This window comes from Pezoporus wallicus, unplaced genomic scaffold, assembly GCF_028554395.1.
Source record: "Pezoporus wallicus isolate ANWC-B61680 ecotype Strahan unplaced genomic scaffold, APGP_CSIRO_Pwel_v1 contig_6814, whole genome shotgun sequence".
NCBI classification, from domain to species: Eukaryota; Metazoa; Chordata; class Aves; order Psittaciformes; family Psittacidae; genus Pezoporus; species Pezoporus wallicus.
Window position 1 is genome coordinate 1,091,548 of NW_026639755.1, and position 14,865 is coordinate 1,106,412.

The window sequence follows — 14,865 nt, forward strand, 5'->3', positions numbered from 1 at the left end:
CCAGTGCTGGTCATCGTCTTCACCCTCATCACTCCAGTGCTCTGGACTAAGTAGTCTGGCAGGCGCAGAGGGATCAGTGGAAAGGATACATGTTTCTTCATACACCTGAACAGTTGCCAAATCACCTTCCAGCCGGATGATCTCTCCCACCAGTTCACTGTGGCCTACTCGTACCAGTTCATACATAGCAGCGCCTGCCATGTTGCACGCCGTGACCACTGGAAACGACATGCATGTAGGTGAGTCTTTTTCTTATAGCTCAGGAAATTTACCCATCAAAAGTTAGTAAGAACTGCACAGCATAAGTCTGGGATTCAACCAAATCAGAAGTGCATTCTTGATTTCACAAAAGGGGTAAGTAGGCTGCCACAAATCCTGACATTTCTAGTTTAAAAGACAAAAGTTTCCTTATACTTTTCACACTGTCCCTTTATGCTCGGTAAGAGGACACTATCAGAATGTAGTAGGTCACAGACAATTCATGCCATCATCTCTTATCTGTCTTGACAGATGGTGAGTGTTTAGAGTTTTAGAGACGCAGTGACCCTTGACAGACAAGTTACATAGGCACTTCTCCCTTTCAGTGAGCTAGGCCACATTCCCATCTGACCAAATTAAAACATACAGGAAAATGGAAAAAGCCCACCTGATAGTTTCATAAACCTGTGGTTGGGGACCGTAATTTTCAAGTCACTCAAACTCCTGTTTACCTTGGTAGCATTTGGACGCTCACATAATCTATTTCCATGTGTAGATCAAGCCAAGGTGCCTGCTAAAGGCAATACATACCCTTGTATCTAGAGTGGCAGACGCCTACAAAGCTTTAAAGGAAACACTATTTTGCTATTTTATTTTGTAGAAAAGTGGTATGAGGGCACTTAACTTTCAACGGAAGAAGACTGTTTTACAGCATGTTTTGGGCCTTAAAACTGTTTTGGGTTAGATTTCGGCAGATCACACATGAGGCCTAGCTGCTTTAGGACAAAATTTATTATGTCTTTTATATTGTAATCTCAATCTTCCACACAGGGTTCACATATTTACATAAAAATATATTTCCACTTCTTAGGAAATAAAGCTGTTGGTTTTAAGTAGCACTTCTGCAGTTAAGGAATTGGCAGTTAAAGAACAGGTATTTATTTAGGTAGACATAAGCCAATGATTATTACTCATCAAATAAGCTGCATTAACAAAAATACATGCTATTCTTCTGTTCTCACTTTCCCATCCCTTTCTTTACCTCTTCAAGAGCAGAAAACCTGGTAGAGTCTGCATGTATTCAAAAGCTGTTACCATCAGAGTGTAAAGAAACTATTTAAGCTGATAAAGGAGGAGGAGTCCTCCTCCTTCTCCCAGTCTTACTACCACCACACTGTGCTACGCTCCCTGACCCTTACAGCTCCTCACTGAGCTCCTCCAACCTATGGTGCAGTAACACAGAACAGCCTGACACTGGGAAGGGACTGAGTATTCCAGAGATCATAGGGTCAAACTTCATTTCAGTGAGACTGGACTATGCATCTCTCACCCTTTTAGAGAAGCACTGGGCCTGCAGATTTCTGACCAAGTGGCTTCCTCTCATACAGAAAGCTTACTACCTTTGATATTATTATCATCATTATTAAACCTGATTCTGCTCATTACATCTTTAAATAAGACGAATTAGCAGTAATATCCTGTTAGCATATTTCTTAATATTTTATCAGACCAATCAGTGATCCTTTTTAAAAAGCCTGCTCCTCCCCCACCCCAGGAAAGAGGAAAAGCTCTACTATACTTCTCCACTTCCAAGCGAACAAGATTAACAAGACATTAGATTAAACAGATCCTATGAAATACCCACCAGGTCCTGAGACTCCATGGACATAACCAACAAAAGCCTCTCTTTCCTCATCACGGATTTTGGGTAGCTTGGAAAAGTTCATTTTGTCTCTTCAACTGTAGAGAAGGAAAAAACAAGAGTCAGTCCTGATGAATACACATGTTGTAAGTTCCTCCTCTTCCTCCGTCTGTTCTCTCCTTGTTTCTAGTGAGAAAGAATTCCAAACTCACACAACCTCAAGCACCTTAACCACACTGATTTTAAAGCTATAAAAAGTTAAAAGGTAACTTATTTAAGCAAAGACAAGAGCTAACTTCCCCCACTGCAGAACACCAAGAGTGGAACATCACTCCATAATATGCTCCACAAAACACTGCTGAGTGAAATAGCTACACTCCAAAAATGTCCCAACATTGCTGGACTGTTTCCAACCCCAATAACAGGATATTTAAACAATGAAGAATCTATTCTATCTTCCACATCTCATTTATTCTCCTTCAAAATATGGAGTTTCTATGATCCTGAGCATGAGAATGTTCTGGTGCTGCTTTACTGCCAGGGTCTCTAAAAGCAATATTATAAACATTAATTGTGAAACTTCTTTTTTTGCTATCTTAAGCTGCAGGATCAACAGCGTTCAGAAGAAGAAATATACATTTCCACAAGCACACAAACATGTGAGCTCTCTCTAGATGCCTCACAGTGAGGTATTACACAATCCTTGCTCTCAGTGAAACCCATGGAGCATTACAGGAAAATTGTGCTGAATAATGGCCCAAAACCCCAACTTGAAACAGTTAAAAACCTGACTGCCATCTCTTGCCAGTCACAGTTCAGGGAACAGGAAAAGCTGTTTTAGAAGACCTCCTTTGTGATCGACAGTTGGGCTGGCCTGCTTCTGGTGCCGATAAGAATAATGGTTTTGCTTTGTCAGCCCTTATCCTGCTTTGTGTTACCTTGGAAACTGATTAGTGTTAGAGAACTGTGAGGCAACTCTCTGACCATGTCTACCACCCAGCAGTGGTGAAAGGCACAGTATGGCAGCCCCAGTGTACAATGCTGTGGTTTGGTGACGTGAACCAGGTGAAGCATCTGTTGACACTCACAGTCTTTGCAAGCTTAACCTAAGCCAGCATCTTCTGCAAGGCAGCATACACAGTGGCATGCTCAGGCTTGAAAACCTGACCCATCTACTATGAGGAAAAAGACAGCTACACTGCCACCCTTATCCACCATCATTAAAGGATGCTTTTCTGCCTGCTCTTCAGGAGCAGTAGGTAACAGACATCTGCTATTCTTAAAATCTTGTAACTGTTTCCCAGCTTTTTAATACTACACTAACAAGACCTCTGCCCCTCAGCCTCTTCCCCAATCTAAATGTTTTAAAAACATTGGCTCTGCTCTGTGAGAAAAAGATCAAGTGATGCCAAACTCCTATTCATCCTGAGGGAATAGCTTCTTCCAGGCTCCATGTCTCGTTGGAGTGGACTGTGTTTAACATGGCTCCCACTGATTCATTTCACAACAGCCACCCCAACAGCTGATCACAACCACCAAGGAGTGGAACTGCTAACTGCTCTTAAGCTCAAAGGCAGAGTCAGATGTCAGGTATCTGTTAGACCCTCTTCCTCTCTATAATGATAGTTCAGCATTTAAACTTGTCTAGGCCCAGAAGACAATGTGAATTTCACTGCTTATTTCTCAAAAGCATCCTCTTAACAAATGGCAGAGGGGAGGCCCTTGCAAAGCAATCTGCAGGTCCTAAGGAACTGGTAAGAGTTACTTCAGATCAGACTAACGTAACTAGCTCAGCTTTTTTGCTTTTAACAATTAAACTGTTGTAAAACTGGAGCACAATTACTGGTCATATGAAAAAGCAGCCTGCCTTATAAATCTACCCAAAGCATTTACTTCAACACACCACACAGAACACTAGAGTCCTACCACCAGAATCTTCTGTGTGAATAGAGAGCTAAACCAGATTCTCATAACTGAATTAACAACACTGTTTGTCAGTGAGACAGTACAAGGGCCCATAGAGAAGAGTCGCTTTATGAAGCAAGGAAAGGCAAGGACACCAGCCAGTTTCAATTTACAATAACTCTTCTTCCTATCCAAACGCCACAGTTCAACCGACCACCACTGCAAGCAGCTGCTTAGCTTCCAGGGAGGCAAATAAGAATCTCAGAAAAGTCATTCTGCAGTTAAACTGCAACATCCTGACACCCAGCGCCTTCAGCTCCTGTTGCTGTGGCTGCTCTGCTCACTCTCTCTTCCTACAGCCACTTTCCCAAATGACAGGCGAAGGCAGGTAAAAGGGAATGGGAGTCCTCTCCTAGGCCACCTAGCAATGCACCAACAAACCCTGGTTTTGTCCTGATCTTTATCACCTGCACCAACTGCTTTTAAACACACATTTATTAACTATTCCAAGTATAAAAGGCACAGTGAATTCATCCTCACCTTTCTGTGCTCCATCTCCTATATACCTCCAAACAAAACAGAGTCTAAAAAGCCAGTCCTCACCCAGACAAGCTGACCTCTTTTTTAATGGGCTACACATCATTTAACATTGAATGCAAACTAAGAAAACAAAATGCTGTTATTTATCTCTGCATAGTTTTCTTGTGCTAGCGTATTAGCACTAACAGATTTTCATTTTATATGGAAAAGTCCTTGAGGGCAGAAACGTTGCCTTACCTACCTACACTGTTAAATGTTTTCAGTGTTATTACTCAGATAAAATGGAGCTCCCTAAAGCACGTCAGGATTTGCTAAACACAACATGATGTATGTGCAGGCAGCATGTACTTACCCCAGAAGCCATGGTAGTTAGCCATTTTGGAAAGCTACTGAGCTCCTGTAGACTTTCAGAGGCCTATTGCCAACACAGAGTACTAGGCACTATACGCAATCCACTCCTACAGAAGTCCACTAGCACACCTACACAGGACATTAGCTTAATTTTAATTCCCTTATGAGCAAAGATGCATCTTGGCATCCTTTACAACTTACATACATGAATCTTTCTCATCTTCAACAGTTCACCAATTGATTTTAAACATGCTCTTAAGCTCTAACATGGACATATTCTGCTTAGCAGTGACAGAAATCAACATATTACTTGCTGAAGAACCATCTGTGACTGAAACGTGATTTATTAAAGTAATATTTAGTCATAATTAAACAAGAAAGGGCCAACAACCCAAGTTTTCTATCTTGGTTTCAATCCCAGCACAGCAATTTGGCTACACAGTAACCCCAAAAATATAACTGTCTAGCTCTCAATGCTGGAAAAACCTGTTTTCTGTTACAGTTCCTTGGTTTTGGTTCAAACATTTGATCAGACCCAGAATTTACACTATTAACTGCCTTACCATAAAGATCTCTTCATAATTAAGACTCCAGTGAGATTTTTACAAGGAGTCTTCTCACAGCATGGAAGAAAATCCATCACTATTTTATCATATAAACAGAGATCCTTACCTTATTCTGCGGAAACAGGGAGTAACAGTGCAGCAAAGCCAGAATTCAGCAGTTAAGCACTACCACTTAGGAAATGATTGTCCTTCTCGTGCCCCGACACAGGGATGAGAAAGCCTGCTGCAGAGGGGAAAGCAATTTCTGACACACAGCAGAGGCATAACCACCTGACTTGGTGAGTCATCAGTCTCTCTCTCTCCCACCAGCACTCAGGAATGCCGCAATAGCAAATCAAGCTTCCCAGAGCCCAGCTGAACTCCCATCTGTGCACTCCTCACTGCACAGGACCCGGCAGAAGAAATTCAGTGTTCACATTAAGGGCCCCCCACAAAGCCAGTAATCCCAATGGTGCATACTGCTACATAAAAATCCTTCAGAGAGATGCTTTCTGTTGAAATCTGTTTACCCCCCCAGCCTCCAGTCTAATATATCCATGGCAGTGAATGCTCTGTTCTGGAAGAGCTTAACAGAACTGCTTAATAACAGACTGCACAAGGAGGCACTGAAGACACTGTAATAATCCTAATTCCTTGAGTATGTAGAACAGGTATTGAGTGTCAAAACTTAGTCTTGTGGGGCTTACTTCTGCTAAGAGCCCCTTCCCCTAGTTACTGAAAGCATTGGTAAAGCTGCACAACATCCAGCACCTTAATGAAGGAGACTGATGTGCCACCTTGAGTGACAGCCAAAGCCTGATGGGCACTGACAAACTGTCCCGTATGTGGTACAGAAGACAAGCAGTTACGCTGCCTCTCCCCCAGGAAGCTGCATGAGTTGAAGAGTTCCCTGTAGTTTTCACAGCTTCCCAAGACTATCTTTGCAAGTTCTATCATTAGCAACATATCAAATTACTTAAATATACTAACTAAAATTGTAGTAAATAGCACAAGACCAGCAATTCAGAAGCTGCAGCATTACATTACTAAGTCACCAGTGCTAGCATTAATTTTGCTGTAGTAACTTCTAATTGCACTCATAGAAATTTACTAGATTTGAAACAGACTAACGTGATTTGACTTCCTAGGGTAGAAAAATTGAGTCAGAACATAAGCCCTTACCTTCAATATTCAGGGAAGCTTAATAGGCATACACATTAAAATGTAGCCAAATAAAGTTTTCCAAAGAAAAGCCCTCCTCCTCTTCATAGTAAAAATGTAGATGTTACAGGATAGTAAAGATCAGAACCCACACAGCACAGTCAGCTTAGCGTTGCATTCAAGACATGCTTTAGAATGAACACTGCCAACACACACTGTGTTCACCAAAGCAGACTTTGGTACATTGCATAAATCCCAGTGTCCAGCTGAAAAAGGGCCTCACAAATAATAGGATAATCACTGTCACAGATTTCCTGTAACTTGGGCACTTTATACTTCCCCCTCCAACAGACTTTTATAAGAGGAAGTATTAAAAAAATAAAGCCTAAGTTACTAGTCAAATGCAGAAGTCTGGCAGCATTTCTGCACTAGTGCAGGCAATTCAGGATATTGCTCCAGAAGAAACAGTATGCCCAGAACTCTAACACAGGTCACCTAGAAGGGAAGCCAAATAGGAAATCTGCACCTTCATACTATGCAGAGTTCTAATTTTACTATAATACAGCAGAGAAAATTGTTCCGGATTTCTCAGCCACCAAATAACAGAATCACTGAGAATCACTACGGTTGGAAGGCATCTCTGGAGATCATCCAGTTCCAAGGCCCTGCTCAGAGCAAGCTAGAGCAGGCTGCTGAGGGCCATGTCCAGCTGGGTGCTGATTACCTCCAAGGATGACGACTTCCCAGCTCTCTGGGCAACCTGTTCCTCTGTTCAGGCACAGTAGAAAAGTGTTTTCTTGTGTTTAAAGGGAATTCCCTGTATTTCGGTTTGTGCCCGTTCCTTCTTGTTACTTCAGCAGACAGCACTGAAAAGAGTGGTGGCTTATCATCTTTGCTCCCTCTCATTAGGTATGTGTATACATTAAGTTTCTTAGAGCCTGCTCTTCCTGAGGTTACAAAATCCCAGCTCTCCAACCCTCCCCTCATCTCTCCAAACTTCATCAGTCTTTGTGGACCTTTTCTGAACCCACTTCATTAAGCCATGATTACCTTCTACTGGAGAACCCAGAACCAGACATAGCACTCCAGATGCGGTTTCCTCAGAGCTTAACTGAGGGGAAAAAACACCTCCCTGCACCTGCTAGCAATGTTCTTCATTAAGCCATGATTTCCTTCTACTGGAGAACCCAGAACCAGACATAGCACTCCAGATGTGGTTTCCTCAGAGCTTAACTGAGGGGAAAAAACACCTCCCTGCACCTGCTAGCAATGTTCTTCCTAATGCCAGGATAATCTGGCTGTCTTTGCCACAAGGACACATTCCCAGCTCACATTCAACTTGGTGGCCATCAGGAACTCCGGTCCTTTTCTGCAAAGCCACTTCACAGCTAGTCAGTCCCCAGCTCAACACAATGATATGGCTTAGTCTTCACACAAACATCACGAAGCTAATTGTATCAACCTCCTGCAATAAACTCCAAGATAGAAGTATCATTGTTTCTTAAACAATACTGACGTTCTTTCATTTAATTATTCATACAATTCCAGTTGCCACAGGGCACCCTGAGGCCACCTCTGCTCTTGATAGGCCAGGAATCTGCTTAAGGCATGCTCAGCTACTCGCTGTGGATCCATCTGCAGCCATACAAGACAATTCATCTTTCACACCACTTGTTTCTTGAGTACTATAAAGCCTCTTCCTTTCACATGAAGTTTTCTACGCATGGCAGGGGGGTTGTAACTAGATGACCTTAAGGTCCTTTCCAACCCTAACTATTCTATGATTCTATGATTCTACTCAGTACATGTACAGGCAAATCCAAATGCATTCAAGAAAAAAGACAGGAAACAGAATTATACTGTCACTATCAGCAGAGCAGACAATGGCTGCAAAGAGAGACTGTGCAACCTGGCAATTCATGAAGCCCATCACAAACTCTCACTGCCTTCTTCCCCAAAATGGATGCAGACTTACTTGTGGGTATGCCAATACATACAAGTCTAATACTTCAAGCAAACATCATGCCTCGCACACAAGCTAAACACATATAAAATGTATTTATATGCAGTAGATACATACAGCATGAAAGACTTTCCCCTCCCATGAAGGAGTGAAGGCTGTTTGTGCAAATTCCATAACCACCAATTGTTATTCAAGCACACAAGCTTTTATTCAGAAGCTTAGGAGATTCACTCAGTTAGCCCAGAGCAGGACTAGAGGAAAAAGTGTTCAAACATAACGTGAAGTTAGCAGCAGCAATAAAAACAGGGAGACAAGCAGGCAAGGCATTCATTGCAGAATTGTTTTGACCACTGAAGATTTGATCAGCTCAGACAACCGGCATTCTGTCTTCAAACGCTACTGTCATGCTGTATCTAGAACTGATAAAGATCCCAGTTTTACCTATTACAATACTCCTGTTATTAGAAAAAAAACCACATTGTTCGTGTGGAAAAGAAAAAAAACCAAAACCAAATCATCAGCTGTTTGCATGCCACAAAGTTTCCATAATAGGGTTTTCTACATCAATTCTTTCCTCTCAGCCCAAAAGGCTTCTCCAGAGGAGCTCTAGAGATGGAAACAGATGAGCCACCCCTTATTTCTTACTTCCAACACTGCTTCACAAGTTTCCTACTGCAAAAAAATTTGCTATTCCTTTCATCCTGCTACACATCTTGCCCTTGTTTGGCTTGATACACTTTCACACAAAAGATCCTACTGAGATGGCTACTGAGATCCAAGCCATAACACAGAATACTAATACAATATTCATTTCTGTGTCCCACAGCAGCTGCCTTGATCCTGGATCTAGCTGTTAGGGCTGAAAAGTCCTGCAGCCATCTGCTTAGTGCAGTGCTCAGTCACTTCCTCTGGACAAGCAACATTTTCATTAACCTCACTAACTTATGGCAAAGATAAGATCTGCCCTTGCTTTTACTAAATGAAAGTCACTCTACTTTTAGGTGTATTTGGCATTGTTACTTGAAACACTTCTCACTGCTCTAACCTTTAAGATGACAAACATCAAAATGAGACGAACACAAAGCTATAGGTGATCACAGCCGCCACTTTACTCCAGTTTAGTAGTCATTTCTGAAGAGCTGAAGATTCTTACCAGACAAAAGGTGTGCAATTTCCTAACACAATTACTACTAGATTTGTAAATCAGGCTCCATTTTACATGCAGAAACATATTAGCAATTTGGGCTCATGAAAACACATCAGCTCCTATCCGAGCCTCGTCATGTAACTCCTTGTACCTAAATGAAACAACTAAAATACTGAGCACAAGTTTGGAATAAGCATTTTATCATTACGCTTAAGTTTTCAGATCAGTCTTTAAAGTTGGGATATTACAGAATCTTGAGTTTATTATCTGAGGTATTTGACAGCTAGCTTTAAAAGCTGATCCAGGAGTAAGTTTGCATGAAGGTCTTTGAGAAAGACTTAATACCCCGAGCAGATAGAAGTAGTCTTTTACAGCACACTGGTATAATGAAACACCTGGTTGGAATCACCACACACATTGGCACTGGATTCCAGTAAAAGGAAATTAAACTGAGGTCAAATTTTCCTGTAATGGAACGCATCATCTTTACGTTTTAAAGCAAGTTATGCCACATTTGGAGATTTTACGTTCAATCACCTTAAGTACAGCTTCTTTAGAATAACCAGAGCCCCTCCAACATACTACATTTTAGCCGTGTTTGAACTACATATTGTGATGGTTGCCTGAATACCTAACACATGATGCAAATTCATCTCACAATAAAAAAACCAACTCAAGATTTCAAGGATCTAGAGGAAATTCACATAAGAAGAATCAGCTTTAGAAGGCCTTACCAACATTATCTCCAGTAAGCCAGAAATACCATTTTGTGATTTTTTCCTGAGGAGCTGCTTTTTAAGGTATTATACTGAGAAACAAAAGAATAATATAGCATAATAATGAGAAGGACCAAATGTTTGTCCCACTAACTGCACTTCATGAAAGACGCAGTTTCTTTCCTAAAACAGTAAAATTAGGAAAAAAAAATAGGAAAAAAAAGTCAAATCATTCTTCAGGCTGTTAAGGGAAACTCTCACACCTGACAGCTTCTGTCCTGCTATAATAAATTATTCTAATAAGGGCACAGTCTTGATGCTATGAAGTTAATACCTTCTCCCATAACATTTCTAATCCCGTATCACACCTGACCATCCCAACCATGACAGGACTAGTCTTCATGCTTAGGGCACAGAATGCAGACCAGCAGCACAGGCACCTCCTATCTTCTGCATAGTCTTAAAACAACAACCCGCTCCAGTAAGCAAGCATAGCTTATAGCATCCTAAAGATGGGACGCAGCATGGGAACATGGCATCTTCACAGTGCAGATTTCAGTGTTTTTCTTGGGATGCCACGTGGCAAAAAGTTATACAGATTGGTCAGCTGAACATACCAACGTTTCATCTTAGCCATGAGAATCCTTACAATATAAGCACTCTTCAACTGATTGAGGACAAAGATAAGACCTTCACATTACAGAGGTACTTAGGAAAGCCACTTCTCTCTTAAACAACTGCAATGAGTCTATTTTCAGCAGACTTTGTAGTTCATTTAACTGTTCAGCAGGACAAGTCTCGCTTAACTGGGGTAGCAATGGTCTTCAAAATTATTCTTCTCAGGATTAAACAGATATCAGGTAGGTAATGCAGAACGCCCAGCACTATAAAAACATTTCCACGATGGCAGCTGCCCATACTAGTTTTAGTTTTTCCCAGTTACTTGAGATATGACCATTTTAAGACACTCACAATGGACTCCAAAATTCTGGCAAAATGAAAGACCTGTCAGAAGGCAGCATGCATGTATTAGATAACTGCCAGAGAAACCTTTCCTGAAAAGAGCCAGCATTAACACTGACATTTACTGTTACAAAAGCTCAGCAGGGCAATCGAGCTGATGAACAAAGAAAATAAACTCAACAGCTAAAACTGATTTTTATCTGCCATTTGGTTAAGTCACAGTAAAGTCTGTTAGACCGTGACTTGCAGGATTTAGCCATACACATCTTACTGGTTTACAGAGTAAGGTAATCGTTTCAGTAAAGACAGACCTTGTAAGGCAAAGTTTGTTATAGCAGCCATATAATACATAGAAGTCTAAAAATCTTGAGGCAAATAGTCAATCTTTGGAGAAATGGAGGCATTTAACTTGAGAATTTGACAAAACCAGGAGAAATAAATGCACAGATGAAATAAAATAACCAAACAAAAATATTTGTGAGATTGTAGAACATATGCATGCGGTATCACCAAACTCAAGAATTTAGAATAAGCTTAGCTTCCAGTTTCAAACAGGGCATAATACAAAGAACAAAAAAAACATTTTCAGAACATAGAATAAGGTACAATAATGACAACCATAAGATCAAGTCTAAGCCATTTTTGCATGTTAGGCCTTTAGGTGATTACTGGCTTAATCTGTCCAGGAAGAAAAAGGTTGAAATGTTCAGATTCATTCCACTTCCTCTGCTGGAGTAGGTCCCTACTTATTTCTCTCTCTGTCCAGCTGGAAGATTAAAGAAGTCACATGTTTTAAGATGGTGAGTTAAGAGTGAATAAGCATGATATATTCCAGTTGACTACATCGTCTTTTCCTTGGTACACTTCCAGTCTAAAAGCAAATCATGTGGATACCATTGTTGAACAATACCTCAACATTTCCAAGTCTAAAATCCCCCAAATTTCTTTGTAACTAATGATAAAAGTATGAAGGAAAAAAAACAACTATTCCAGCTCCAGGCAATGTAGCATTGGATTATTCTGTGGTTTGTTAGGGTTTAGAGGGAAAAAAAATAGAAAGAGAATGAAAAAGAGGGATTATTACTTGGCCAGCAATAGCATGCAACATCTTATGGTCAACACCAAAGTAATCAAAAACATCATACAGGTTATCCTGTAATCATTCTACTCTTTTAAAAAGCGTAATTAGGAACACGTCCTTGGCTCACAAACAGGCAATATAAGAGCATGAGGGAAAAACACTGGTAGGAGTTTTCAGGACTCGGGAACTCAAAGGACAGTGTTACGGTACCAAACAAAAGAGGTGAAGTGCAGTGCCTCTAAATATATCTCCATGAGAATCATCTATTTATCTGCTGGTCTACCATAGCTTTGGATGATAACGGCCAATACCAGTACCCATGTTTGCCTGGAAGATGACTGCACAAAGTCATACTAGGAAAAATTTAGACAACAGCACACTGAAGCCTGCAAGCTCTATAAGTCAGGTTTAATGAGGTATAAAACAGTTGATATATACTTAGACCAAAAGAAGAATTAAATTTAAGCTAATGCTGTCTAAAAATTAAGCAGATAGTAATAACCAGTCATTAGCACTATCCGTAGAAAAGGGTTCTTGATTTAGAAAATGGAAAGGCTGCATTTACAGGAAACAGATCTTGTATTACTATTGCAACACAAGACTTCAACCCCCATTTAAATAGTCAGCTGATCCCAGCAGTCATTTTCCAGCACTGTCTTAATTTCTCCTTTCCCATTCTCTCAAGTTGATGTCCATGGTGGTTTATCATTTCTGAATGCCATGCTTTGTCCCTCGATTGTAGAATCAAGACTAGGTTTTTCCCTACATAAGAGGGTAAAACTGATTTCAAGAAGACTTGACTTAATCAACTGACAGGCACAGCAAAAGTAATCTGCAGTATTTTTGGTAACAGTAGACACTGATCTCACTTCACATATTCTGAAGCAGAAAATAATAAAATGTAGATACGATTATTTATGCTTGCTGTTAACTGAAAAGGCCTTTAAAAGTACTGTATAGAGAAGGCGAACATTCAACTGCTGCAGACCGGCGGAGTGCTAAAGTCAGCCCAAGTAGAGCAACTTACGATATGCTGAGGATCTGTCTCAGCTATTCAAACTTCCACTTGCAAACGCCAACCTACACTCAACACAAAGAATGGGTGGGCTAATAAACCACCTTTAGCGGTCTGTCAGCAGGTTTTCCTCCTTTTCCACCCCCTCTCCACTTCATCAAGCAGTGTTTGCTGAAGTATTGAATTACAGTGAGTAAAACTATCACCAAATTGCTTTTACTCCCAGTTGGAGTACAAATTGTCTGTGCTGAGCTATGAAATCTTCAGAAGAAATCACTATGGGCAACTGCATTGGATGGATAGATCTCCACACATGTCATATACTCTGATGTCACAGCTATCTGTAACATGTACAATATCATCTGGAACATCGTCATGTAAAACTTCCTTCTTGCCTCTTAAGTCAGCTGTAAGTGTTAATCTATATCAGGATTATGTTACTAGCAACAGGAGTAGGAAACATTTAATTTACCATCAGCATTTTCAACTGCAAAAGAACAGGTGGACCCTTTTACTAAGGAATGGTTGCAGTCAGAAACCAACAGCAACATTTGTGTTCTATAACTTTTCTGCTCACTCACTACGCCTTGACCATAGCTGCAGGGCTATGGTCAATGCACAAAACAACTGCAAGCAGTGAACCAGTGGCACATGTTGCCCAGAGAAGCTGTGGCAACCGCATCCCTGGCAATGTTCAAGGCCAGGTTGGACAGGGCTTGGTCTGGAACCTAGTCTAGTAAAAGGTGTCCCTGCCCACAGCAGGGGGCTGAAACTATGTTATGTTTAAGTTCCCCTCCAAACCAAACCATTCCATGATCCAGTTCCACCCACCCAAAATGGTGACCCAGCACAGAAACCCAGCCACTATCCCCACTTCTCTTTAAAATGGATTCTAACACATCCATGAGGTACATCTGCTTAAGCATCTTCGGGAGTACTCAGCAGGGAATAGCTTTGCTTTTCCCAGGCCTTTTCTCCAGCAGAAACGCGACGAGGAAGGCCACCGCCGCAGACAGCGGGCTCTCCCACTGCGGAACGGCTCCGCAAGGACAACGCACGCAGCTCTGCGCGCTTCAGTAGCGACAGAGGAGGCGGCAGGCTCGGCCTCTGCAAGCAACGCAGCCCTCCGCCCTCATCGCGCCCTGAAGGTCGGACGCCCCCTCTACGACCTCCCCCTCCCGGAGCCCTAGGCCGCGCGCGCTCCCTCAGAGAGCGGCTCGGCACGGAGACCACCGGGCAGGTAACGGCCACGGTTGAGGAAGGGGCGAGACGACCCCCCTCTCCTGCACACCGCCACACGCCAGGCGCATGGCAGCCTCCAGGCGTGCCTCGGGACAGGGGAGGACGGAAAGAGCGGAACAGAAACGGCCGGGGCGTCTCACCTGCGGCCGGCGCCGGCACACCCGAAACCCTTCTGCTTCCTCCGGCAGCGGCGGTGCTGGATCAGCTGATGCCAGCCCCCGCGCGCATGCGCCACTGCGTGCACCGGAAGCACCCCAGAGCGATGCGGCGCCCCCCGCGCGCGCGGGCTGTGGCGTGAGGTGAGGGGTCACGGGGGCGGGGCGGACGGGCGGGCGGACGGAGGCCCATGTGGAGCGGGCGCGAGAGTAGGAGGCTGAGCCGCCCGTGCTGCCCGGG

At 42.4% G+C, this 14,865-nt stretch overlaps 1 protein-coding gene across 2 annotated transcripts in view; it reads right to left on the reverse strand.

Moving 5' to 3' along the window:
* The window catches only part of ATP6V1A (ATPase H+ transporting V1 subunit A), a 30,719-nt gene extending 16,000 nt beyond the window's left edge, over positions 1–14,719 (reverse strand). Inside the window, exons 1-3 of one of the 2 annotated variants that reach the window (XM_057415890.1) lie at positions 14,610–14,719; positions 1,844–1,938; positions 90–218 (exon numbers count right to left, since the gene is read on the reverse strand). In XM_057415890.1, the coding sequence (XP_057271873.1) occupies positions 90–218; positions 1,844–1,925 (211 nt within the window). In that variant the 5' untranslated portion in view covers positions 1,926–1,938; positions 14,610–14,719. Of the gene's footprint in view, positions 1–89; positions 219–1,843; positions 1,939–5,308; positions 5,481–14,609 lie in introns of those variants that run through there. The other variant, XM_057415891.1, reaches the window with a different exon arrangement.
* Positions 14,720–14,865: the final 146 nt, after the last annotated feature.